Genomic DNA, 26263 nt, shown 5'->3' on the forward strand with positions numbered 1-26263 from the left:
TGAACAGAAAAGAAGTAACAGAAGATCAGACTCCTGCATCAGAACTGAGCCACCGAATATGATGCTAAGGTTTTTAGGAAGGCATCCCTGAGGGGCAGTGAGGAACACAAGGCAGGTTTATGCCCATCTTAAAAAAGAACAAAGTGAGGCTCAGATCCACAGTAAATGGCAGTCATCTGTGGGGGACCTGTCATGGGCCAGGCCCCATGCCAACTGCTGGAGACATAGATGACAAATAGGAAGTCTCTGGCATCAGAAAGGAAGGCTTCTGAGACCAGCACTGGGTCATCACTTCTATTTCACTACTGGACTTGTATTAACTTGCAAAGACCTGATCTCAAATTGGACTTACTCCCACCCCCAGGCTTACCGCTTTACAATCTTTTCTGCATGTGATTCTAGGGGCTTTGGCAACTGCCTTATTTAGATGGAGATAAGTATGCACTACTCATTTGATACTAATCCAACTAGAGGAAGCATCAATTGTTTTATATTATTCACTTTGCCTCCATTAATTTCTGATAAAATTTTCTTCCAGAGCTTCTAATTTTGCCTACCATGTGGTCTAATGCTATTTTTTTCTAAAGCAGTTCACAATTTAAGTAATGTGTTCCTTTCCCTTATTGATCTTCATAATAATTCTATTGGAATTTACATAATTAATATCTCCATCTCCCCAGTGTGAAAACAGAGGCTGATTTGTTTAACAAATATTTATTAAGTATTAGAATTCAAGTTAATGCCTAGACTCTGATCACCAACCCCTGTGGCAGTGGAGACTTACTCCTCATTCTCAGGTTTCCTCAGGAGGGCGGGCTGGGTGAGGGCCCCTGCTGCACTGCAAAGGCTCTACTTGGGGGAAACACACAAAGCAGTACTGGCATGGTAGTGGTGCATCTCACAGATCATTTATTCGTGCCATGTAGAACGTGGTATTTATATAAGGGTATGGCGACATTCCGTGTTCCCATTTAACAAAGCCTGCTTAGATTTACAGGCTGACGATTCTGTACTCAAGCAAGCTGGCTAATGATGACCATGAGCAGGTGCAGGACTTGAACCTTTTGAAAGAGATGCATAATATAGATTCAATTTAGGAAGGAAAGCAGCAGCAGAATGTCATTTATTAAGCATCAACAAGTCAGAAAATATAAATGACAATTTTCAATTCTATGAAAAAGCACAGGGAATTCTTTCTACATGGAATGCCCAATGGGTTTAAAAGCTCCTGTAAATGATGCCTGTTGTAGCAGCTTACCTGCACAGGCAAAGGTGAGAGGGGTAGAGAAATACCTCATCCCCAAAGCTCATGGGACCAGTGCAGGGTTTGTGTAACTCAAATGACTACAGTTTGACGGCCACTACGGAAACAAATATCTAATACAAGGGCATACATTTGTTAGGTGCTTTCTTTCAAAACACACCATCAGGACGTTCACAGGGTAGCATGCTCACACAGTAACTTGTGCTTCCCAGCTGGTGGCATCAGCTACCTCTGATTACTTCTTTTCCTATTATTCCTGGAAGTTTTACTGACAAAATGAATAATTTTTTTTTAACCATTCAGATTATAAAAAGTAGAAATTTAGATTTCTCCTTTTCAGTAGGCATAGCAAACTTCATGTTCTGAAGTATTTCCATTGTATCTTACTTAACTGAACCATGAATCAAATTTAGTTTAGAACATAATGGTGTTTTTCATTTCCCAACCACTTTAAGAAGCAAACCCTTACCTTTCAAAGCTTTACTTCTTTTATCTAAAATAAAAGGCAGAAAAAAATGGGTTACATCAATACTTTCCAAAAATGCTTATAATTGATTCATTTATCAAAAGCAACATTTGGCTGAATGCTTCATAGCTTAGGTAAAGCATTCCAGGAAGCTTTCAGACAATAGCAGAGTTACTATAGTATCCCACAGCCAAGAAGTCGTAAAGTTTCTACCAAAGAAGATCTACGGACAGTGAAGAGTAGGCTTCCTCACTCCCCACCACACTCTCAACTGCAGTCTTGCCTTCTTTCCTTCCTCTTCTTAATCAATGGCTCAACAATATGTGGCTAGGCCTCATCTCTGCTCCACTAAGAACCAAATGGTTATTTCTCCCCTCCAAATTTGATTGTGAATAAATGTCCAATAGAACCACTGAGAAGGTATGATAAAGTACTGCACACCAGGGCATGATACCCACAATACTTCAGCCTGCATCACTGAAGATGAAGAACATCTCCTATGTATTGGTAATACCCAGGACAATGCACAATTTATCAATATCAAGGAGTTGCTCAAGTTCCCCCACTGTTCCCACAACCTCTTCATAGCTGATTCACACTGCCATAGCGGTTCTGTGGCTTGAGCCATCTTATGCTATGGTTAAGAGCCATAGTTCCTTGATAAATGAATTGTGATTCTTTCCAAAAACATTTTTCTTCCTGACCTCAAATAAATCAAACATAAGTAAACTTACCAGCACTCCTGATTTTATAAACAATGAAGCTCATTAACCCCATTCCTACCCAAATCTCTTGGTAAACCTGGGTATAGTAGGGCTTCAAGGGGACCCAGTAGTTTTTAATAATGGTTTGAAGCATCTGAAAATGAACACAGTGATAAACACTAAGGTGACTATTGCTCTAACTCTAACACATAAAAGATAATCTTCATTTATTCATTACGTCTGACTCCATCTCCCACAACCACCTGACAGGGAGTTGCTCTTGTTCTTGACCTAGTTTAGTCCCCCCATGTGAGCACCTTCTCTCCACAGTGCAAGTCACTTGGCACTCAGTCACCTCTCATTCCCCCCATTCCAGCACTCTGCCACCATGTTGCCCATACCCAAGCCAATCTTCCATTAATGCTATGCTCAAAGTCACATTCCACTCTTCTGACTTTTAAGTGGAAAGACTGGCTTCATCATCATGTTGAGAATGGCCGGCATTCAAAGCTGAAAAGAACGGGTCAGGGTATGGTGACTTCCTTATGAAACTAACACCTGGGCCTGTACATACTTTGACTAGCTAGAGGTCCAAATATGACAGAACTTATTTATTTAAAAAATATTGTTTAAATAATTACTGAATTTGATTGGGAAAGCCACAAAATTCTGAACCTACAGTTAGCTTTGTGCAGATCTAAGTAATGCTTTTGATTACTTTTGCAATTTACAGAGACCCTAAACTAGATGCCCTGGTGTTCATCTTAAGAGGCACTGTAACATCTGGCCTATTAAAGGAGGATCATTGCAGTGGTTGTCAGGAACGACTAGATCTTATCATCTCACTTGGAACCTCTCCCTTGGAGGCAGCTGAAATCTTGTCTTGCCCTGCCCCTGCTCCTCACATACCGCACTGCTACCTGGCACGTACAGGATTCTCATCTTCCAGTGCTGTGGTTTTCCATATTTCTCAGCTCCCCATCAGTTCTGTAACATCAGATTCTCCAAAAGCCCAACCTATTCAAAGGTCAATGGCTGCCCTCAAATTATGGAAACCTGTATTGCACAGCCATTACCTACTCAGCAAATATGTACTGAGCACATGCTAGGTGCCACTGTTTGGGAGCTGAGAAACAAAAAAGAGCCAGGATACCAAGGAGAAGTGTTCTCAGCAGAGGCACTGATGTGCCAAGACACCCCAGGTCAGAATAAACTTGAATAGCTGGGAGGAGTGGGAAGGAAGAAGGCCAAGTGACCGCCCAGATTCAGATCCTGGCTGTCACTTAATAGTTACTTATACTGCCTCAGTTTTCTCATCTGTACAACAGGAATAAACAGTAACCTCTTCAAGGGGGGGCCGTTTTGACCCTGAAGTGAGTCACTGCATGCCAAGTGCTTACAGTGTCTGGTACTGCATACTAAGTGCTTGTTTTCTAAAACGCTGTGGCTGAGCTACAGGATAAAAGACGGCCTGGTCTCTAGCACCTTGGAGGCCAAAGTAAAGCCTAGTTTTTCCTCTAGGCTGTTCCCTAAGTTTAACAGCATTTACTCAGTGTTTGAGGGACTTACTTCCTGCACCTACAACCCACCCCTACAAAGCAGGTCCTTGTCAGATGGCCAAGATCGCACAGCAGGTAAGCGGGCCTGGATTCACGACAAATCAGGGCCAGAACGTTAGGCCGGCACCCCTCAATCTCCCGGCTTCCTGCTCTCCACTGTGGAAATCGACTCCGGCAGAGGCGCGCTTCTGAAGGCTGGCCCTCTCACAATCCGGAAGCCAACCCCAGTCGTTCGCAGTCTGGGGCCCGACCCCGGAGCCCCCCTCGCAGTCTGAGGGCCAACCCCCGGCACCCGTGTCGCCGCGAGGCCTCGGGACCGGAGAAGTAGCGGGCGAGCAGAAGGGGCTGACCCAAGGTCAGCGGGCCCGTGTTGTCCCTCGCCCCGATCCCGCCCCTAACCCCTGGACCTCCGACCCGCCGCCTCTCCACTCCCCGCGTTGCGAGCTCTGCGGCCGGCGGGGACCAGCTCTCACCTCGCCAGAACCAATAGCTCAAGCCGCTCCACACCGCGAAGCCCACCCGCAAAGGTCACCGAGTGCGCAGGCGCCGCGCGCGGCCCGCCGGGAAGGCGGAAGGAGCGGCGGCGCCCGAGGCCAGAGCGCCTGTCCGATCGCTCCCGTGTCCCACAGCGCCCCCGGTGGCCGCGCGGGTCCTGCCGGCCAGGAGGAGGGGCACGGAGGCCAGGCGCCGCACCACGGGAAGCAGGGCGCCCGGGTTGTGTCCGCGTGTCCTATCCCGTGACCAAACGTCCGGATCTTCGGAGGCCTTGTAATGCTGAATCAGGGAGGTTCTGGACAAACCAGACGGCTTGCTAACCTGGAAGAAAGGGACCCTTGTTTTTAGTCGTCAGTTAACCTTTATTTTCCTTGTTTATGCCCCGTGCTGAGGATGGAACCCAGCGCCTCACGCGGGCTAGGCCGGCGCCCTACCGCTGAGCCGCGGCCCGGCCTCTTGACCTGACTGGGAGAGGGGCGCCGTCAGCGGGCGACCCCGGCCTCGGGCCAAGCGGCCGGGCCTGAGCGGAGGCTGGCCTTGAGCGTGGGAGCCGTCGGCCTCAGGCGCCCTAGGGCTGGGCTTGCTGGCTAGTACCACTGCGCCCGGCCAGAAAGCATGTCTTAGACCCGGAAGGACCGAGAAAACCGGAGCGAAAAGAGCCGGGCGAGCGAAAAGACGGGCGAGACCAGAGCCGACGACAGGGCGCGGTGGGGACTGTTCGGGGCAGGCCGGGCTTTGGAGCGCGCGGGTCCCCGAACATGCGGTCCCAGTGCGTCCTTAAGGGTAGGCTTGGTATGAGGACTGGTGAGCCTTTCTCAGAGCCTCTTGGCCGGAAAGCGAAATTTTTCTTAAAATGGTGACTGTCACTTAAGACGGCCATCCAGATGCTAAGCAAGGACCTTACAAAGACAAGGACAGCGTTTAGAAAAAAATTGGCATCATTGTAAGGTCTTTCAAGACAAAACTGTTGGACTTCAAGCTAGACTTGAGATCAATAAGCTATTTATTTGGGGGGAGGGGTACTGGCGATTGAACCCAGGGACAGTGACCACCGAGCCCCGTTCCCAGCCCTATTTTGTATTTTATTTGGAGACAGGGTCTCACTGAGTTGCAAGCGCCTTGCTTTTGCTGAGGCTGGCTTTGAACTTGCCATCCTCCTGCCTCAGCCTCCCGAGCCGCTGGGATTACAGGTCTGTGCCACCCTGCCCACCAGATCAATAGGTTTTTAATGGCTAGTTTCAAATCCAAAATCCTAAGAAAAACACTTCAAAAAACCCAAAATGTTTAAGGAAAGGGTCACCCCAGCACATTTGTTTGAAGGATCTAATGCTGTGTTTTGTGGCTAGAAGGTCAGAGAAGACACACAGTGCCTCAAGCACAGTTTCTCTGGCTTTTTGAGAGGGCCACTTAATGGCATCAATAGCATTTGTAAATGCTTTCAGCTGTTGGTTTTCCCTTTAGGACAGAAGTTCACTCTGCTCAGTGAATTTGCCAAGCCTCCCTTAAATATCAAAGCCCAGAGGCCTTCAGCAATCTTTCCATGTGCTGTGGCCTAAAGGTCTACAAGCCTATTAAGAACTGCCTGATGTCAAGCTGTCCCCTTTAACTCTGAACATTGGCCAGGAATGCAAGATGAGCTGGGCCAAGTGAGTGGGGAGCAACCCAGAACCACTGAATCACATGGAGGAATCTGGGACTGTCTAGGGTAAAGAGATGTCTCTGGAGAAGGGTCCTAGGAGTTCCCAGAGGAGGAGGAGAACTTAACTCGGGACCAGAGGGGTTCTTGGCATACCCGATGGAAAAGAATTTCAGCATGAGCCAGACAAAGGCACACAGAGATTTATTTAGGAAAGTAGGTACCCATTTAAGGGGGAATATGGGCTGTCTCCAGAGTGAGAAGTCCTGACTTGGGCTGGGTGTCCAATGTTTATAGAATGGGAGTATCAGGGGCTGGACTAGTGGTGGATCTAGGTTGGAGCAGCCAGTTTTCCTGTGCTTGCATATTGCCTTCATTTACAAGGGTATGGGCCAAGGTCTACAACTGTGTTTTCTGCCATCTCAGTGGCTTGATTCTTCATTTCAAGCTTGAGAGTGTTTTCCTTAAGATTCTGACACCCCCCCCCCCCCCCCCCCCGTCTCTGTTTCTTTCTTTCTTTATACTAAATCCCTATTTTAGGACCACACAGAATGTTTAGTTAGGAAACTAGAAGCAGATTCCAAACTGAAAAAAGCATCAAGACAGTGTCCTTATGAAATAGTAGCAAAGAGGATAAAGGTGCCTCCCAGAAAATGTTTGTGTGAAAAGAACTCTCTTCAGAAGAGCACCTTATAGCCCGCCTTAAACCCAGCAGCTGGGGATGTTTTGGAAATCACGCTCAGCAAGAGACCAAGCACCATTGGGAGGATTGGAGAACTCGGTGGACTTAGATGAGCTAGTGCTCTGAAGTTCTGGTCCCTGAGCTGAGGTTACATGGGGCTTTTATAGGAAATTTGACATCATTTCTTAACCATTATGACATTGGTGGGTTTGAATTCTTGGCCTATGTGACCAAAGACAATGCACAGGGATTTACAATAAGTAGTTCACATGTGCAGAACAAAGGCAGTAAAACACTTGCCAGTGTTATTTTTAAGTAGTTTTTATCACAGTCAGCAGCAACTCAAGATGACTTGAGTTTACCTTCCTAAGAGCTATATTTCTAAGAACTAAGCCTATGAGGTTATAGTTTAGACAGCAATTAATTGACCTAGCAATTAAATGATGTAGCTCCTAGAGTTTAGAAAGTTACAGAAGAGAAGATTCTGTTCACACTCATCAGTTGAATCTCTGGCCTTGAAAGCCTGGCACAGGGGTGTTTACTTTTCAAGTCTAGTCAAACTCCTAGGGACAGGTATTTACAATCCAATGGGTAGGGACTCATGGTTAATTAGGTTTTCTGAAGAAAGGTTGACAGAAGGGGAAGGGAATTAACCGTTTCTTCAGGCATTGTTTTTTCATCATAAGGTTTTTTTTTTTGAGAGAATTTTTTAATATTTATTTTTTAGTTGTCGGTGGACACAACATCTTTATTTTATTTTTATGTGGTGCTGAGGATTGAACCCAGCGCCCTGCGCATGCCAGGTGAGCACGCTACCGTTTGAGCCACATCCCCAGCCCCATCATAATGTTCTTAAAATTTCATTTTATAATCAAGTCTGGTTTTTCAATCACAGGGAGGCTGAAGCAGGATGATAGAGAGTTCAAAGTCAGCCTCAGCAACTTAGCAAGACCCGATCTTAAAATAAAAAATAAAGAGGGCTGGGGATGTGGTTCAGTGGTTAAGTGCCCCTGGATTCAATATCTGGTACCAAAAAACAATAAAAATCAAAACCAAATCACCTTCCACTTAAAAACACTTTGTGACGTGGACAAAGGATAACATGTTGGAAGAGCAACACACCAGGGGTACAAATGTCAGCGAGTTCTGGAATTGCTTGATGTGCTTTTGATGTATTTATTGAAATTTGGAGTTGTGTCTTAGCTTTTATATGAAGCATGAGTTGTAATATTTTCCAATCAGTGTTGAATGACCTACTGAGCCTCAATGGCTTTGTATGTTGGGAGGTAATTTTGAGAGACCTCAGTATTTGGAAAAGTGTTTGAATCTTTGGCCTTGAAAGCCTGGCACAGGGGTGTTTACTTTTCAAGTCTAGTCAAACTCCTAGGGACAGGTATTTACAATCCAATCACCAGTCACATGGTCAGAATATGAGACCCCAAAATTGTAACATAAGTTAGTGGCAGGACTGGGACTTGGAGCAAGGACTCCTGGCTTGGGAGGAAGCAGGTTCATGTTTTGAGACACTAGGCGCTCCACTCTGCCTAGCCTGGCTTCTGTCTGCACGGTTTGCAGGCTGACTTCTTATTTGCCTCACTTTGGGACATTTTCCAGTGTACAACTGGGCTTCACAGTAGTGACCCATGCCATCTGCATGTCCCTTACATATTCATACATGTGGCTCTTTCCTGAGAGCCCACATACCAGCCTCTGCACTGGGCACTGAGGATGTGATGGTAGTGGGCAGTTCTTTCTGTTGTCTTCCTTTGTATACGTTTGCTGGGGTTTTCATCCCGTCCCATCTTTGAGGGTATTTCTCAAGGTGCGTTGGAGTGAGCCATGGCATCCATATAGACTGGACACATTTTTATCTTTCTACAATGTGTCTGAACTTAATAAATAAGAATAAATTCATAAACTACATCATTTTCAGAGACTTTAATTCACCAGTTACACATGGTTTCACTTGGTATCATGACCGAAGCAATCACAAGTTCTTTTATCCCATTCTGATCTTAATTACTAATATCCATAATACTCAAGTCCCATGTCACACTTCACATAATATGTGTGAGTTACAAAAAGGTGAAGAAAGTTTAAGATGGCCAAGGGGCTGCACTAAGAGCAAAGGCAGAGATAAAAGTACAAGTCACCGCAGGTGGCCATCAAGGGATTAAAAACTGCTGGGGTCCAGCCCAGCGGGGGAGTCCAAGGGTCCTGAAGGAGGAGTGGTGTCAGCGAAAGAAGAAGAGATGGGACAACAGGTTGCAAGTTACGAGCAGTCTCCAGAAGAAATCTGCTGCCCCTAGAGGGGCCTTTATTTTCATACCTTTTTTAAAATATTTATTTTTTAGGTAGATGGACACAACACAATGCCTTTATTTTTATGTGGTGCTGAGGATCGAATCCGGGTCCTGCCTGTAGCTAGGCGAGCGCTCTACCACTGAGCCACAATCCCAGCCCTTCATACCTTTTTTACAGGTGTTTTTTCAGATAGTTAATGGATAACTTCAAAGCCAAAACTTCTTTGATTTACATAATTTTCAGAGTTACAATCTTTTTGACATACACCAATTACCTAAGATATTGAGTATATTGTTCAAAATATTTTTCTATAACCTTAGCCAATCATGATTAAGCATTTACGTTTTCACCTCAATCACTAGGTGCTAGGCGGCGCAACTAGACTACATGACTCCTGACCTATTATTTACTTTAAATTTTAAAGCATACCAATAATTATTTCATTAACTTTTATTTTTTAAAAATATTTTTACAATTGTAGATGAACACAATATCTTCATTTTTATTTATTTTTATGTGATGCCGAGGATTGAACCCAGCCAGGGTCTCACGCTTGTGAGGCAAGTGCTCTACCACTGAGCTACAACCCCAGCCCTAACCTTTAAAGCATACTTATGATTATTGGTAAGCTTTCTTCTAAACTAAAATCCCAGTAAAACACACTTAAAGTAGTTAAAGTTATTACTTAAAAAAACCCACTACTCTGAAGTGCCTCTAAAATATATCTGTTAATTTTACATTATTTTATTTTTAATTTCCAAGGTAATTTCCTTTTTTCATATAACCTATTTGACTGCTTTCTTACAGAATTTTCTTGATCCTTGGTCAAAGCACATCTATTCTTATGTCTTGTAATCTTTAACAGAAGGGCAGGCTTTATACCTCAACCCATTTGTCATTTATATTAACTATGTGTTTTCCACTTTCATCATAAATTTCTGTGTAAGGCAAAGGAGAATGTGTTAGTGGAGGGAATGTATTTTTATTAACCTCTTGTCCTCAAGGAGGATAACATAAGCTACATACGGTGGTCCTTATTGTTGGCACAGCAATTGTTTTTCTGTAGCTAGATGTTGTACAGGTTGAGGCTTTAGGATGGGGTTGGGGGGGTAGTGTAAATTGTTAACCATGGGATAAGTATTTCTTGTTGCTTAGGCTTGGGGAATAACACTATTTGTATCCTGAGAGATACTGAAATGCACCTCCTGGCATGTCTCCATCGTATCCTTAGTCTCATTCTGGGAATTTTCCTGCAATCTCAGGCAATATGTACTTTTATTATTGATTGATATATGCCCTGTTATCCATATCATGAGTATCATAAACAAAACACTTAACATTCCTGATGGTTTTGGTTTCCAGATGGTGCAGCCCTGCTGCAGCATCCCCCACATTGTGACCCTGTCTGACATCGGATGTAGGACCGCCTTCACTAAAAAACCAAGTCTGGAAGGTGTCAAGGGGCAGAACTGTCCTGATGGCAGGCAGTTCTAAGTAAGCTCGTGGTGGGATATGTGCCACAGGCAGGAGGAACAGTGATGAGCTAAAGCCTGGGCAGAATTGGAAGTTTGTCACTGTGGTGATTTTCCTGGGCAAGGCTCTTGACAGGTGACCAGGTGATGTGTCAGTGTGCTGCCATGCCAGTTTGAGATACCTCCTTTTAAGGGTCTTAAATGGGGGCAGGGTGTTTACATCTGGTGTGATTGGTAAGTTTGTGTCTGGTCTTTCTGATGATTTGATTATGCCCAGGTGTCCATGTGCTTCTGATTTAATTTGATATGGTTTCCAGGTGGTCATGTTTTATTGGTATAAATAAGTTAAAATCTGTGCCTTATGGTTGTGCTGGGCAGATGGCGGTGTAGAAACAAGGTTTAGTCATTCCACCTTGGCACTTGTACTCAAGAAATGGAGAAACTCATGGCAAACCGTTCTATATGATACAGGGCAACTCAGAGGTAGGCACAGCCTGGACCTGCTGATCTATATCAGGCAGTAACTCGGAGCAGGACCCAGCCTGCGCCAGCGGCCCTCCACCCCACTTCCTGGAGCCAGGCTGGACCATTTTGGCTGCTCTACGGGGGTAACATCTGGCCCACCCCTGTTTTGTCCAGCTATGTCAGGACACTGCCACCCGAGACTCAGGTTTAGTAAGGACGAGGATAAATCCCATTGCTTGTCTCAGCTGAGCAGAGTTGAAGAAAGGACACAAAGACAGGCAGCAAGCAGCAGGTTACTGCAAAAGTAACCAAGTGGGGAATTCTACCAGGAGAAGGGCCGTGAGTCGGACGGAGGGCCTGACTTCCGCTGGTGCGCTTTGCGTTCCTTCGCTTTCCGTCCCCTCCCCGCTCTCCAGTACCGTGCCCACACGTCGATTTTAGTCTACCGGACGCCCGCAGGTGTCCACGAGTACGCAACTGCACCTGACTGCGCCCCGGGCCAACGTCCAGGGCCACTTTGCTCGGCCAGGAAGCTCATATACCGGGGACCTTCTGGGATGGGTCTGGGCGAGGCCCACCTCGCCCGCACTGGGCGCCGTGCGAAACGGCCCCCGTGTCCTGCCTGAGACCTCCTTCACTGCTTACCCTTCAAGGCCTAGCCGAGGCGTCCTTTCTTCACGAAACCTTCCCCGACCCCCTCTTTGTCCCTCTCCCCAAAATGGGTGTGCGGAGGCCTGAGCCCAGCAGCCAGGGGCAAAGTCCCTGCGCGCTTGCGGTCCAGCTCCCAAGGGCCGAATCTCAAGGCCACCCGCCCTGCACTCAGGGGCCTCGCGCCAGACCCGCGGGCAGCGGCTCCCGACACGCCGCACACGGCCGGGCGTGGCGGGCAGCACGAGGCCGAGGGCGCGGCCCCGCTCTCCCGCCGCGCGCTCTGATTGGAGGGCTGCGGGTGGGCGGGGCTTCCGGAACGCCGGCGGCGCTGCGCAGGGAGTTCCTGCCTCTGGCTGTTCCCGCGCTCGGCAGGCGGTTGAGGAGGCGCGACGCCGGCTTCCACTATGCTGCGCAAACTCACGGTCGACCAGATCAACGACTGGTTCACCATTGGCAAGGCCGTGACCAATGTGGAGCTGCTGGGCTCGCCCCCCGCCCTCCCAGCCGAGGCGGGCAGGGATGAGGCTCAGCGCAAGGACGTGGCCCCCAGCGCTGGCCCCTCGGCCCCGGCCCCGGCTCCGGCCCCGGCCCCGGCCCCGGCCCCTCTGGCCGGGGCCCTCGGGAGGTAGGGCGCGGGGAGCGGGGCAGGCCGCTAAGCCCTCAGGAGCTGCCTGTGCACAGACAGCGCCTCCGGAGCGTTGCCGGCGTTTCTGCTTTACCGACGGGCTCTGCCCTCAGAACCTGCTGTGGGTTTCCAGAAACGTCGCGAAGTGCTCATGTGTCCCCCTTCCCAGCGCCCACGTGACTGCACGTGCACCGGCATCGGCTGCGGTTGGGGAACCCGCCAGACACTTCGCGGTCACCTGGGGTCCGTGGCGTACATTAGGGGTCGCGCTTGGTGCCTTGCGCTCCGTGGCCTGCGACTAGCGTATGACGACGGGTGCGCTGCCGTCCCGGGGGCAGTTTTATTGCCTAGAAATCGCGCTGCCTGGGTTCCCCCCCCCCCAGCCCTGCGCGCTGGTCTTTTTTTCTGCTTCCCTGGTTTCCTTTGCAGAACGCCCTGCGGTGGCCAGCAGCCGTGTGCCCCCTTTCGCCCTGCCTCCTTTCACTTAGCCTCCTGCGCTTGACCTTCCAGCCTGCTCTCGGCCCGGTGGCTTTCCCCTTTTTAGCACTGATGGGTCCTCCATGGGATGTACCACATTCACCTGCTGAAGATTGGCTGCTTCCAAGTTTGAGCAGTTCGTAAAGATTCTATGCAGGTTTTTCTGTGGACATGTTCATTTGGGTAAATACCAAGGGTTTGTGAATGCTGGATCTTCGTTCAGTTTTGTTAACCCTCCTCTCAGGATTCTTTGGCTTAAGAGCTACTGTAAGTTATTCGCTTCACGTGAATTTGTTGGAAACAAGGCAGGAGGATAGTCTCTTTGATTCAGAGGAGACCTAGATATGGTGTCTTTAATAAAAACAGCCTGAGAAGTTCCCCTAGCTGAGTGCGGGGAATCTCCGTTACTCTGCTGCACCCCAAGTTTAGCACCTTTGAAGTTGGAAGTGTTTTTTTTTTTTTTTTTTTTTTTGGATAAAGTTATTCTTGTTGGCAGGTTACATCTGATTTGATGGTTAGGCCCAGACTATGGGTCAAGTTCTTGTGTGTTGCTTCAAGCCTTTTGTAGGGTCCTTTCAAATGCAATCTTGGGATCTTTGGTAATTGTTTTCTTAGAGCCATGGCAGGGACAAAGTGACCCCTTGTGCAGCTTAGAAGTGGCTGCTGTTTGTACTCTCTTTTCTTGAATGACTGTGGTGAATGATCCTTCTCTACTCAAAAAACTGGTGAAACTAATTGCTTGAAGTAACAATTAAATTATTAAGTTATTATTGACTTTGTCAGAAACTAAAAATACATATTTAAATGTCATTTTAACTATTAAGGACCATTTTAAAAAATTTACAGTTCTTGGGACTGAGGGTATAGCTCAGTGGTAGATCCTGGCAAATGAAGCCCTGGGGTTTCAATCCCAAGGACTGTAGAATAAATAAATAATCCAGTTCTTCATGGACTAAAAAGTTTATAAAAATCAATCAAAATGAATTTTCAGAGCAATAAAATGGGAAGACAAAAGCCCCATTTTATTCTATTAAATTTAATGTGTAAAATTAATTTATAAAATGGTCATAAATGTTTTAACTTTTGTACTTAGTCATCGACAAACATCTTTCTCAGTAGTGCTAGCTGAGATGATATTCCTCTGTAAGTACCTTTCTGGGCTTTAAACATGTATATCCAATGCCAGAGTTTCTATCATGTAGTAGACACTCAACTAAATGCAGCTACATTAGTTAATCATCATAACAATTGTTTGGCATTATCATTAATCACCTATTATGATTTTATAGAGGATGAAATAGACTTGGGTAGCAGAGTAACTTGCCCAACTTCATGTAGCAAATGGTCATAATGGGCAGAATGACCCCCAAAGATGTATGCTATACCCTCTGAATATGTAATGTTACATGGCAAAAGGGAGATTACTTAGATTACCTGAATGAGCACAATATAATCACATGAGCACTTAGGGCTGGGGACATAGCTCAGTTGGTAGAGTACCTGCCTCACTTGCACAATCCCCAGCAATACACACACAAAAAACAACAAACAAACAAAAAACACATGAGCCCTTAAAAGCAGAGAATTTTCTGTGACTGAAGTTAGAGGTTTGAAAGATTTGAAACATGGCCAGATTCTTTTTTTATGAAAACCATTTCCAGTAAGGAAATGAGTACCTTAGTCCTACAGTTGCATGGAACTGATTTTGACTGACAACCTGAGTGAGCTGTCAGTAGGGAAGGCAGTCTTGCAAACCCTTGATTTTGGCCTACGAGACCCTAAGCAGAGGGCCCAGGTGAATTTGACTGGACTTGTGAGGTTAGTCTGTTTTCTTTTTTATACCTTTATTTTGTTTATTTAGTTTTTTTATGTGGTGCTGAGGATCGAAACCAGTGCCTCACGTGTGCTAGGCGAGTGCTTTATCGCTGAGCACACCCAGCCCAGTCTCTGTTGTTTTAAACTGCTAAACTTGGGATCTTTTGTTGGAGCACCATTGCAGTTAGGAAACCAACACAGTGGTAGAGCTGGGTTGCAGATTTTGGGTGAGTTGACTCAGGAAGCCTGGCCCATAGTGCGGTTCAAATGTTAGTTGAACTATGTCTTTCCAGTAAAGGAGAGTTCTGGCTGCAATTTGGGCTTCAGTTAGAAAATATTTGACATGGGAAGGTGGCTTTCACAAGCTGGGGCTGTCCCACAGTACTGTGTGTGGGCTAGTCACTTAGTGGTTGTTTGCAGCGAGTGACTGGCGTCCTGTCTGTGAGAATGTTGGTAAATCAGTATAATGAGCAGTGGCCACCAGCATTGAAATAGTGAACCTGACTGTATCTCAGGTAGTTCAGAGAACTGCTCTGGGAGGGATATGTGTGGGTGGTGAAGAAAGGGCTACAGTTTAAGTTTATTTTCAGTGGGTAAAACATTGCTTGCTTTCCTGCCATGGGAGGTTGGCGTGCTGGGCTCACAGGGCTTGGTGCAGTGTGTGTGTGAGGGTGAGTAGTTTGCAAATCATGCTTCCCTCAGCCACGGGGCTCCCCCTTTCTTCTTTGTGTGGTGCTGGAGCTTACTTGTTTTGATTGTGGATTATGCCCTGTTGTCCTTACTTTCCTTGGCTTATGAGAAAGGAAACCCTGGAGGCTGTGCAGGGCATTTTGAGCATTCTTCTCCAGGGCTGTTGCTCTGTCTGCCCTCAGCTGTGGCTCTTATGCCCAGTGCTGCTTTGTGCCTTCTGAGTTGGAACCTCCTCTGTCTTCAAGGCTTACATTAACTCCTAGTCCATGACATTCTTGAATAATTCTCACTGTTGTGCCTTTGACTCAACATCTTAAAACTGTGCTCTGACCCAGAGGCTTCCCTGAAGAGAGCTTTCACCCAGATTACTTCCGCATTTTTCCTCTTTTTGTTTTACCGAAAGCTGAATGCCTGCTGTGTTGGACATTGTACCAGGTTGCAGTCCTTCCCACAGATAGAAGTCTCACTCTTTGAGGGAGTCAAACATCAGAGAAGTTGAGAAACTGACCTCAACCAGTCTGCATACATTGTAGAATACATATCTTTGACTCCAAAGTATATTGCTTTTTTTCTTTTTGCCTTATTGCCTTTTGGTATTTTGGCCTCACACAGATGTTAATGTGTACCTCTGTTAACTTCCAAGAATTCCTGTGTTCTATTTACTCACTGTTGTAGTTTGGATCTTAAAAATCTCCCAGAGGCCCATGTGTTAAAGGCTGGGTTCCTAAGGTGGTGCTTTAGAGGTGGTAGAATCTTTGAGAGGTGGAGCCTATTGGAAGGTCCTCGGGTCATTGGGGGCATGCCCTTGCATGGGGTAATGGGATTCCAATCCCTCCCTCTCCATTTCTTTTTTGCTTCTTGGTCATGAGGTGAGTGGTTTTGCCCTGCCATGTGCTACTGTCATGATATGATGCCATGATGGGGCCGATTGATCATGAACTCAAACCTGCAAAACAATGAGTCAAAATAAACCTTTTCTTTTTATAAGTTAATTACCCCAAGTATTTTGTTATAGCATTGGATAGCTGACTAACACACCACAAAGTCCATGTTTTTTTAGATCAAAAACAGATCTTTTGACTAACAGATGGTTTATTAGGTAAACAATATTCCCTATTGATTAAAAAAACACTGGAGTATCCTGTGTGTATTATGTGCAGCTAGAGTATATTGAAAGGGAGGTAAAAGATGAGGCCAGAGAGGTAACAGAGATTATGTGTTGTCTCTTAAATCATAGTGAGTACTTTGTTGCTTCATCTGTGGGAGCTGGGAGCCACTGGGGGAGACTTGGGGTTTTGAGTGGAGCTGTACTATGGTTTGACTTATGGCTGCACCAGGATCACTGCTGCATGATTTAAGTGGGTAGAAATAAGATCAGGAAGGAGTCTGTGGATATTATCTGTGATGGCTAATTTGTTTGTCACCATGGCAGAGTCACAGTGTCTTGACACATGGTCAAACACTGCTATGGATTTCAGTGAAGGTGTGTTTTGGATTAACATTTGAATTGGTGGACTTTGAGTAAAGCAGATTACCCTACATGATCTGAGTGGGCCTTCTCCAATTTTTTGAAGTCCTGCATACATCAAAGACTGGCTTCACTTCAGCAAGAAGAAATTCTGTCATCACATGAACTGGTACATGAGATGTGGGCTGCAGCTCTTCCTGGGTCTCCAGTCTGCCCAACAGATTTTGGACTTGCACCTCTATGATGGTGTGAGCTAATTCCTTAAAAGTAAATCTCTCTGTACAGATGTCCTGTTCTGGTTCTCTGGAGGACACTGACTAGTACATCGTTCAGGCAAGACATAGGATGGTGGGTTGGACCAGAAAGGTAGTCAGGGGTGGTAAGCATGGTTGAACTGGGGATATGCTCTTAAGATAGAGGTGAGGACCTTGTAGCTGGGCCAGATACAGGATGTGAGTGGGGAAGTGTTGTAGGTGGCAAGAAGATTTCTGGCTGAGCAACTGGAAGGTGTTGCTATCAATGAGGAGGGCAAAACTGCAGGAGGATCTGCTCTGTATGGGAGTGGGGGGCTATACCAGAAGTTTGTCTTTGAAATGCCTGTTGGCAGTTAATGCAGACAGTCTAGGTTGAGTCAAGTATGATTGGAATTAAGACATCTGAAGGTTAGGGCTTTGGGCTTAGTGGGGTGAGACCACTCAGACTGCAGGTGCTAGATCCTGGTGGGTGGGTGTAGAGTGAGAAGAGGTCCACAGCCCATGCCATGGTGCTTGGTGTTCAGAGGTTGTGATGGAATGAGCAAAGAAGACTGGGCAGGAGCTAAGGGGAGGGTCAGGAAAACCAGGGAGTGAGACCCCCCCCCAGGAGACAGTGGCTTGCTTTACATCCTGAGTGTGAATCTCTTTGTACTTTATGGGAGTTATTATATGGGTTATTTCCCTGCAGAAGAACTTATTTAAGACAAATTGTCACTAAATCTCTACCACTTAGTGCAGTCCCTATCACATAGTATTAGTGCAGATATTTGTTTGAATGAGTGAGCTGCATTAGTAGGTCCTAGGTACTGGGTGCTTACAGTATGCCAGGAGAGTTGCATTGTGCCTTGATCTTTGGCTGTATGTGTGAGTAAGCTACTGAAAACTAGGGGATCCTGACGATTGTGCTGTACTTATTTCCAGAATTACAGTGCAGCTCACTGTTTCCATACCACCAATTTAGGCCAAACCATGGTCATCTCTTGCTTGGATTATTATAAAAGCCAACCATTTCTGGCTTTCTGGTTTTGCATCCTTGCTTACTAATGATCTGTTTAGCACTTACAAGAATTCTTGGCATGAGGTCCATGTGGAATGATCACACTATCGGTCTTTGAGTACCTGTGTGATTCTGGTGGGGAGACTGCCTTGCCCAGTGTTGCTTAATTGGTACCTGTGTCATCTGCTGCTCTCTTTCCTGCACTAGGGCTATACTTGCATTTTTCTCTCTGTCTTGAAGATTCCAACTCTATTCCCACCACTCAGCTTGTGCATTTTCTCTTCCTTCTGTGTCGATTGTCCTCCCTCTTTATTTTTCCTGTTTTTTTTTCCCCCCATGACAGGCTCCTAGCATCATTGGGGCCCTGTTCACAAATATCTGCTCGTCAGAGAAATTTCATATGACTCCCATATTCTTTAATTCCTCCACCTTCTTTTCCAATCTTAGCCTTCATCTTTCTTCCTCTAAGTACTTATCACATGCCAAATGCTTGTTTGTGATAGCCAAAAACTAGTTCTGCCAATCATCTTTGCACTTGTATGATTATGACTTGGTCCCCTCCCCTACCCAGGGAGACCAGAAAGATTCTGGCTTGTAGATTTGGGTGGTTAGAGAGTGTTGTCATTTACTAAGATGGACAGGGCTATTTTTTTTATATTTATTTTTTAGTTGTAGTTGGACACAATACCTTTATTTTTTTATTTTTATGTGGTGCTGAGGATCCAACCCAGGGCCTTACATGTGCTAGGCAAGCGTTGTACGCTGAGCCACAACCCCCCTCTGGACAGTGCTACTTGATGAAGTGTTTGAAGAGCTGTACTTTTACTGTGTGTGTCCTGGGCATTGTCTTAATGGTGTATGTTTTGGCTGATTTCTCCCTTGATTTTTGTTCTTTTAGAAAAGAAACCTTTATGATTGGTGGTTTTGAGCATGTTGATTTTCATTTTGTTTTAATTTTGAGACAGGGCCTTGTCAAGTTGCTGAAGCTGGCCTTGAGCTTGCTATCTTCCTACCTCAGCCTCCCAAGTTGCTAGGATTATAGGCCTGTGTTACTACCTTGCCTTGTGGTAATTATGTTGACTTTGAGGAGATGTTGAGTAAGCAACTGGTTATTTTACATTTGGATCACAGAAGGTAGGTTTGGGCAGGGCAGGTGAGATAGAGTGGGTGTGCTTCCCTTCTGTTAGTTAGTTAGCTCTTGCTGGGTGAGCCACTTAATCCCTCTGAGGCAGCTTGCTCCTCTCTCAGGTGGGAATAATATCACTGATTTACAAGGGTAGGATTGAATGGGAAGGCACACATGTTCCTGGTATGTAGAGGACTTACTTTAACATTATTCCATGGGTTGGGTTGGTCAGGAGTGCTGTGGTTGGAGAGTCTGTTGTGTTGAGTCCTGTGTAGAGCTCTTTCCCGTGAATGTCTTTACTTACTTCTCATTGTTCCCTAGCTAAATGCTTCTGTGACTGCTCACACCACCTTCTCTTGATAAAATATACCTGCAGAGTTCCCAGTCATCCTCCCCCTTTATTGTCCTTTGTATTTTTTAATATTTATTTTTTTAGTTATAGGTGAACACAGTGTATTTATTTTACTTTATGTGGTGCTGAGGATCGAATCCAGTGCCTCATGCATGCCAGGCGAGCACTCTACTTCTGAGCCACAACCCCAGCCCTGTCCTTTGTATTTTTGACCCTAATTCCTTTGTCAGCTTTAGGTATTATAAATAGTCAGTGAATAAAAACCTTGATCTATTAGTATTCAGGAAATTATTTGTGTTAAAATTTCTATTTTATTTGTTGATTTTTCCAGAAACAACTCTATAGTTTTAAATTTCATAAGCTAAGACTTTCTTAAGAAGCACTGTTATTAGGTTATTGCCAATTATAAAATGAGAGAAACTCAAAACAGTGTATTATTCTATTCTCTTCTAAAATCTGGTTGTAAGATGGATTTTGGGTGACATATGGCCTGGCATGCATTCTCATCCTGGAATGACACAGCTCTCTACCTCTTCAGTCATGATGGTATATACCTGTAATCCCAGCTGCTCAAGAGGCTGAGGCAGGAGGGTCAAGTTTAAGGCCAGCCTGGGCAGCTCAGTGAGATCCTGCCTCAAAATAAAAAATGCAAAGGGTGTGGAGTCGAGTATCCCACACTGGTAGAGGTCAATCCCCAGTACCTCAAGGTGGGGAGGAAAGAAATGGTAAGGGTTTTAATATTCTAGGTTTTTTTTTTTTTTGATTTTTAATTGTTAGTGGACCTTTACTTTGTTTATATGCAGTGCTGAGAATCAAACTCAGTGCCTTACATGCTAGGCAGGTGCTCTACCACTGAGCCACAACCCAGCCCCAGGGTTCCAGTTCTTTAACAAAATAATAAATTTGACTAATGCATCATTTTCTACTTTAATTAAATTATTAAAATGTAAAATCTTTATATATTAAATAATTCGCTATTTTATTTTTTTGAAGAGAGAGAGAGATAATTTTTTTTAATATTTATTTTTTTAGTTTTTCGGCGGACACAACATCTTTGATTGTATGTGGTGCTGAGGATCGAACCCTGGCCGCACGCATGCCAGGCGAGCGCGCTACTGCTTGAGCCATATCCCCAGCCCTAATTTGCTATTTTAAATGAGTATACATTGTCAAGATTGAAAGTTTTTCTGAAGTAGGATAAAAAATCCATTTATTTTTACTGATACACTGTAGAGATGTTTTTAATACTTTCCTTTAATGTTAAGATAGAAAATAAGTAATTAAAAATGAATCTGAGTCAGGATAAAGCACTACTTTGTTTGTAAACTGCAGGTTATTTCCTCCCTCAATGCCCCCTTCCCCTGTCCCCAGCCGAGTATGAGATCACATCAAGGGATATTTACATCATTCCACTGTTATATTGTATAGATAGGATTCACAGTAATCATTTATTTTATACATAGCCTATTTTAGAATAAAAATATTTTGAAGGATAAGAAAACACTTTAAACATTTAAAAAAATATTTAGGAAATAATTTAGTTAGAAGCATACTGTTCAGTGAGAACATTACATGTTTAGAGTGGTTAAAAAAGAACAATTTAAAACAGGATACTCATCCATGGGAATTTTAACTTCTGACCTCATGACAAAGAAAACTGAAGTCACATCGCTTTTGTTTAATGTTAATGGTTCTTGGATGGCACACGGAAGCTTGGTTATAGGAACCTTAACTTGGTGGGTAGTAGTACGGTAGGTTCCATATTCTGTACGAGCATGCTGGGAACCTGTTCTTGCTGTTCCTGTCTACGTAACTTGAGATGGTGGGTATTTCATCTTTTTCTGGACTCTTGGAGCTTTCACCTGGGAGTGCTGAGTCGGGGGGACAGCCTGTGTCCCAGGAGTGCTGTGGGCCCTCCTGCTGAGTCCCTTTGTCAGGACTACTGAGGAAGTCTTTCAGAACTTGCTTGAAGATGTAGACTATTTCCCATGGCAGCACATCATTTTCTGCTAGAACTTCTCGAAATCTAGGGGGAATGCGGGAATGAATATCCAATTCAGACAATTTTTTTTGTCATGTCCCTGCAACTCCAAGTATAGCTTACATAATGTGATCGATACTAGTTACCCACCTTTTGAGTAATCTGTACGTAGCTCTAAAGTTATGCTTCTAGTAAAGAAATTTTGATTCTAATTGAATTTCCTACCAGTGAGATATCCACAGATATTTTTATCCAGCTTATCTCTAGGGATTTTGGTATGTGGGTATTTGGTATGCATGATTAAAGAATTTATGCATTAGGTTACAATTTCCAGTCTAAATACGTGAGGAGCTTAGACCTGGGTGTAGCAAATATCAGAAGAGAACACAGTATATTTACCTGCTGAGAATAGTTCCAGTTTGGCAAGGATGAACTTGTGAACAAAGAACTTCGAGTTGTCTTTGCTCTGCAGCTGGGATGGTTGTATGGGGACTCTGGTAGTTTCTAAGCCAGTTATAATCCACACCTGTTTTTTTCACTTTTTGCTCATTTTCAATCTCTTGTATGAATCTTTCTCGCTCCTTTAGATGCCATTTTAATTCCCGAAGCAGAGTCTTTGTCACTATATCTGAGTCAGCATAGTGTGTAGGTTTGTAGGAATTGTTTTTTGGCCATTTCATCCAACCAAAGAGTGGCATTTTTAACCTGTGGAAATAGTCTCACTTGTTTATGTTTATACAGTTTTATAGTTCTGATCAGCAAATATTTGTTTGTTTATTTGAACAATAAAACTGTCAAAAAAGTGCGTAAGTTTTTCAGTGGCTAGATATGCATTCAAAATAAGATTAGAACATGGATTAAAGTCTTCAAATTTCTAACTAGGTCAGTGCCAAAAATCAAGCTTTGAAAATACTTTTATGTAGCTAAGCAGAAGTTAAATACATAAAGTCAGAGATAATCTACAAACTGAATAATATCTGAAAGTAACACTTGCTATTAAAAGTTCTTCAGAGGCTTTAAAATACCAATGCATTGGAAAGGGCTGTCAAAGACATACTTTTGGTCTATGCTTTATACAGAAAAAGCTTAAAGCTTACCTGCCAAGTTGATGGATCTGATGTGGGGATGCTGCCACAGTGTACTCAAATTGATGATGAAGCTGTGTCTCATTCAGGCATATCTCGTTCTCCTGGATTTTCCTCTGTCGAATGAGCCTCCTGATTTGCCCCCTGAAACTGTATTTGAAATAAATAACTTTCTGTGTTAGGAATGAGGTTGTGATGTCTTCTTTTGGAGAGACTGCTCATTAATTCACCTTGTAAGTAAGCTAGAAGAAATGACAAAAATAACTTACTATTTAATTTTCCCAAATTATATAATGGCCTGCCTTTTGAATGCAGCTCATTCTATTTGAAAAAGATGCCGGCAGCTATGGATACTGGTCCCAAATGCATTCCGACATGTCTTTGGTAGTGACGAAGAACATCGTCTGAAGCACCACAGATGCGCTCCTAGCTGGAGTGAAGACTGTCGCATGATGTGATGCTTTGCTGTGCATAGCTGTAGGTCACAGTTTAGTGCTGTATTTTTATGCCTGTAGAGCTCTAAAAATAACCATGTTGCTTTTATTCTTCAGCTTAACTTTCAGGCCATTTAGAAGCCAGGTCACTGTCCCCTCTAATGAAAGCAGGAAAAATAGATCAGATTTGGCTATCTGCAAAATACACACTCCAAGAAGTTTTGTTGTAATTGAATAAAATAGGTAAAGCATGCTGATATCAGTCATGTGAAATATTTAGCAAATGTTATGTTCAATATTACTTTTCTTGCAGAATAGTTAGATTTGTATACTAAAGCAAGTTTAAATGCTAGAGGACATTATAAACACTTAAGTAGGTAACTTTAACATGCACTTGATAATCTCTGGATATAACATCATAAGGCAATAATCGGTTGTTAGGAAAAAAGGAAATAGATGTAAGAACATTTAGTTTAAAGTGAAATCTTATAGTTCCTCATAGAAAGCATTTTGGTGTTTTATCTTAGAGCTGCTGATGAAGCATGGGTTAGGTGAGTATTGGTAGGCAGTGCTTTTTATTGTGCTGATTTTCTATTCAGTATTCATCTTGGGGAAGAGTAGATAGAGAAGAAAGGTCTCTGGCTCTTTGTTAAGCAACTACACAGTGATTTTTCTTTTTATAATTTTTGGTTTTTTTTCTGTTGCTTTTGTTTCCAATGAGCTGTGAAGAACAGACACTGTTCACATCAGACCTCCGTGTGTGTGATCAAGCGTGTGTGGGATGGTCCTGAGAAGCTGGATGTCAGGATCCATTACCCTCACTAGCAGGCTTCACCTTGTGCTGCATGCAGCACTCTGAGAAGGGAAGAATGAAGTTTATCGTGATAGAAACATCCTGCCTGATTTTATACTCAAATTGCAATGACTCTTGCCTTCTTCCTTTGAATTGCCTTCTTGTTACCGCTTTAAAATGTCTTTCTTCTGAAATGGTGATGAAAATATAACAGAGTATATTGAATATGGACAGAAACCAGGTTTCCATTTGAGGCTCTATGCAGCCTTGTTATCCCTTCCCACCTGGCTCTTTCCTTGCTATCATCCCAGTGCCAGGCCTGACTGTCCCACACTTTTTCTTGCTTTTGATCCCTCAGCTCTAATTACACTGACTCTTCTTAAATGCTTATTCTTTCTCAACTATGTAGCCATACCATAATTCTTTTTCAGGGGTCAGTTTGAATACCAAATTCCAATTTAAAAAAATTTTTGGTCAGTACAGGGGATTGAACAAACGCAGAGGTGCTCTACCACTGAGCCATGCCGCTGACCTTTTATTTTGTTATTTCAAAACAGGGTCTAAGTTGCAGAAATTGACTTATGATCACCTTCCTCAGACTCCCAAGTTGCTGGGAGTATAGACGTGTGCCACCATGCCAGGCTCACAGTTCTTTTCTTTTCACCTCAGCTCACAGGGAGTAACCTTCTTTTGAACTTACTCATATAAACCAGTTTTTGTAGCACTTGTTGTATGCTACTTGTATTGTTCCAAATTAATTTCTTTCTTTCTCCTGATGTTGTATTGAAGTAGAGACCACATATCAATCTCTAGTGTTCCTCCTACTAATATGTAGATCAAGAACATGTGTGTTTGAAGATTGAAATAAGGAAGTACTTTTAATGAATATTTTCTGTTTATAAAGGTAAAATCAGATTAACATTGGAATTTATTAAATATTTTATTGAGTTAAATGAATTACTTCAATGAATTATAACACTATTAGGATATTTTATGGGAAGACAGAGCTTGAACTATTAAAAAAAACCAGCTTTTGGTTGTCACAGTTTTCTAGGCATATCTTGTTAAGCTAAATGGTATAAAATTTTTAAAGAGGGGCTGGGGTTGTGGCTCAAGCGGTAGCGCGCTCGCCTGGCATGCGTGCGGCCCGGGTTCGATCCTCAGCACCACATACCAACAAAGATGTTCTGTCGATAACTAAAAAAAAAAAAAAAAAAAAAAAAAAAAAAAAACTGAAAAATTCTCTCTCTCTCTCTCTCTCAAAAAAAATTTTTTTAAAGAGTCCAAGTAAAATAGGGCCATGTTGTTTGTGCTGGGTATATATGTAAAATTTCTAGAGGTATAAGGAATTATACAGAAAGGTAAGTCTGGAAAAATAAAATTAGGGAACCTTGCAAGGCAAACTCAGGAGCCAGGAACAGCTTTTTAGATGATATAATCAAAGTCATTGGATAAAGTATTCAATTGTTAGATTGCAAATAAAGAATTTTCATTATGGGGAGACTAAACTTCTGTTTTTTAATTCCTTTGCTATTAGATTAAAAGTTCTGGATTACTTTTTTTTTTCCAAGTTAAAAATCATATTTCTGGGCTGGGAATATAGCTCAGTTGGTAGACCTCTTGCCTCACATGCACAAGGCCCTGGGTTCAATCCTCAGCCCCATAAAAACAAAATATAATCCCACATTTTTATGAGGGATTGTTTTTATAAAAACACTTTAAACTACAAGTATAAGGAAATTCAACATAAAAAAATGCTACATATGAAGCCTATAATTTATGTCGCAATCAATAATGAATGACTGAAAACTTTTCTCCGAGATCAGGAATAAGGCAAGGATGTCTACTTCTTTTTAAATTTTTTTTGTAGTTATAGATGGAAAGTATGCCTTTATTTTATTTGTTTATGTGGTGCTAAGGATTGAACCCAGTGCCTCACATGTGCTAGGTAGGTGCTCTGCCACTGAGCTATAGCCCAGCCTCTGCCACTTCTTCTATTCAGTACAGTACTGGAAGTTCTAGCTAGATCAACTATGCAAGAAAAAGAATAGAGAAAGTTGTTAATACCAAGGAGGAGTCACTGTATCAAACTCAAAGTAGAGTCAGGAGGTTCTGTATGAAGGGAGAGCCCTTGTGCACATGCCTACAGATAAGAACTGTAAAAGATTATCTGAAGGGCTCCTATGCATATAAGAGCTTTTGCCAAGGCTTTTCCAAATTTTAGCTTGCTACACGAGTCACAAGGACGGCTAGCCAGATGCACAAGAACACACACCTGAAATGAAACACTGTCTTCACTAATGAACTAAGTCACTTCCTATGATAATTGCCTGTAGCCCATGTACTCTTTGTCACAAAATAACTTTCATGTATTCTTCTTTTCATCTTTAAAAACCCTTGTCTTGGGCTGGGGGTTTAGCTCAGTGGTTGAGTGTTTACCTAGCATTCATGAGGCCCAGGATTTGATC

At 43.7% G+C, this 26263-nt stretch overlaps 3 protein-coding genes across 6 annotated transcripts in view; 1 reads left to right on the forward strand and 2 right to left on the reverse strand.

The window, feature by feature from the left end:
- Window positions 1-886: 886 nt before the first annotated feature.
- On the reverse strand, window positions 887-4611 carry ATP5MJ (ATP synthase membrane subunit j). The gene is made up of 4 exons (XM_081289640.1): window positions 4467-4611; window positions 2465-2588; window positions 1734-1757; window positions 887-1061 (listed from the first exon to the last, which is right to left on the reverse strand). The coding sequence occupies exons 2-4, from the start codon at window positions 2586-2588 to the stop codon at window positions 1027-1029; spliced, it is 183 nt and encodes a 60-aa protein (XP_081145766.1). The 5' UTR covers window positions 4467-4611; the 3' UTR covers window positions 887-1026.
- Window positions 4612-4656: 45 nt separating this feature from the next.
- Window positions 4657-26263, forward strand: part of TDRD9 (tudor domain containing 9) — a 104935-nt gene continuing 83328 nt past the window's right edge. The window contains exon 1 of one of the 4 annotated variants that reach the window (XM_081289637.1): window positions 4657-6340. Coding sequence is in view for 2 of the 4 variants with exons in the window: in XM_081289636.1 (XP_081145762.1) it covers window positions 12103-12323 (221 nt within the window). In the remaining 2 variants the exon portion in view is untranslated. Of the gene's footprint in view, window positions 6341-10788; window positions 12324-26263 lie in introns of those variants that run through there. The other 3 variants (XM_081289638.1, XM_081289636.1, XM_081289635.1) reach the window with 3 other exon arrangements.
- Window positions 20203-23290, reverse strand: RD3L (RD3 like). The gene is made up of 3 exons (XM_081289639.1): window positions 22838-23290; window positions 21883-22718; window positions 20203-21528 (listed from the first exon to the last, which is right to left on the reverse strand). The coding sequence occupies exons 2-3, from the start codon at window positions 22179-22181 to the stop codon at window positions 21231-21233; spliced, it is 597 nt and encodes a 198-aa protein (XP_081145765.1). The 5' UTR covers window positions 22182-22718; window positions 22838-23290; the 3' UTR covers window positions 20203-21230.

The sequence above is a fragment of the Spermophilus citellus genome (assembly GCF_964194105.1).
Source record: "Spermophilus citellus genome assembly, chromosome: 4".
Lineage (NCBI taxonomy): Eukaryota > Metazoa > Chordata > Mammalia > Rodentia > Sciuridae > Spermophilus > Spermophilus citellus.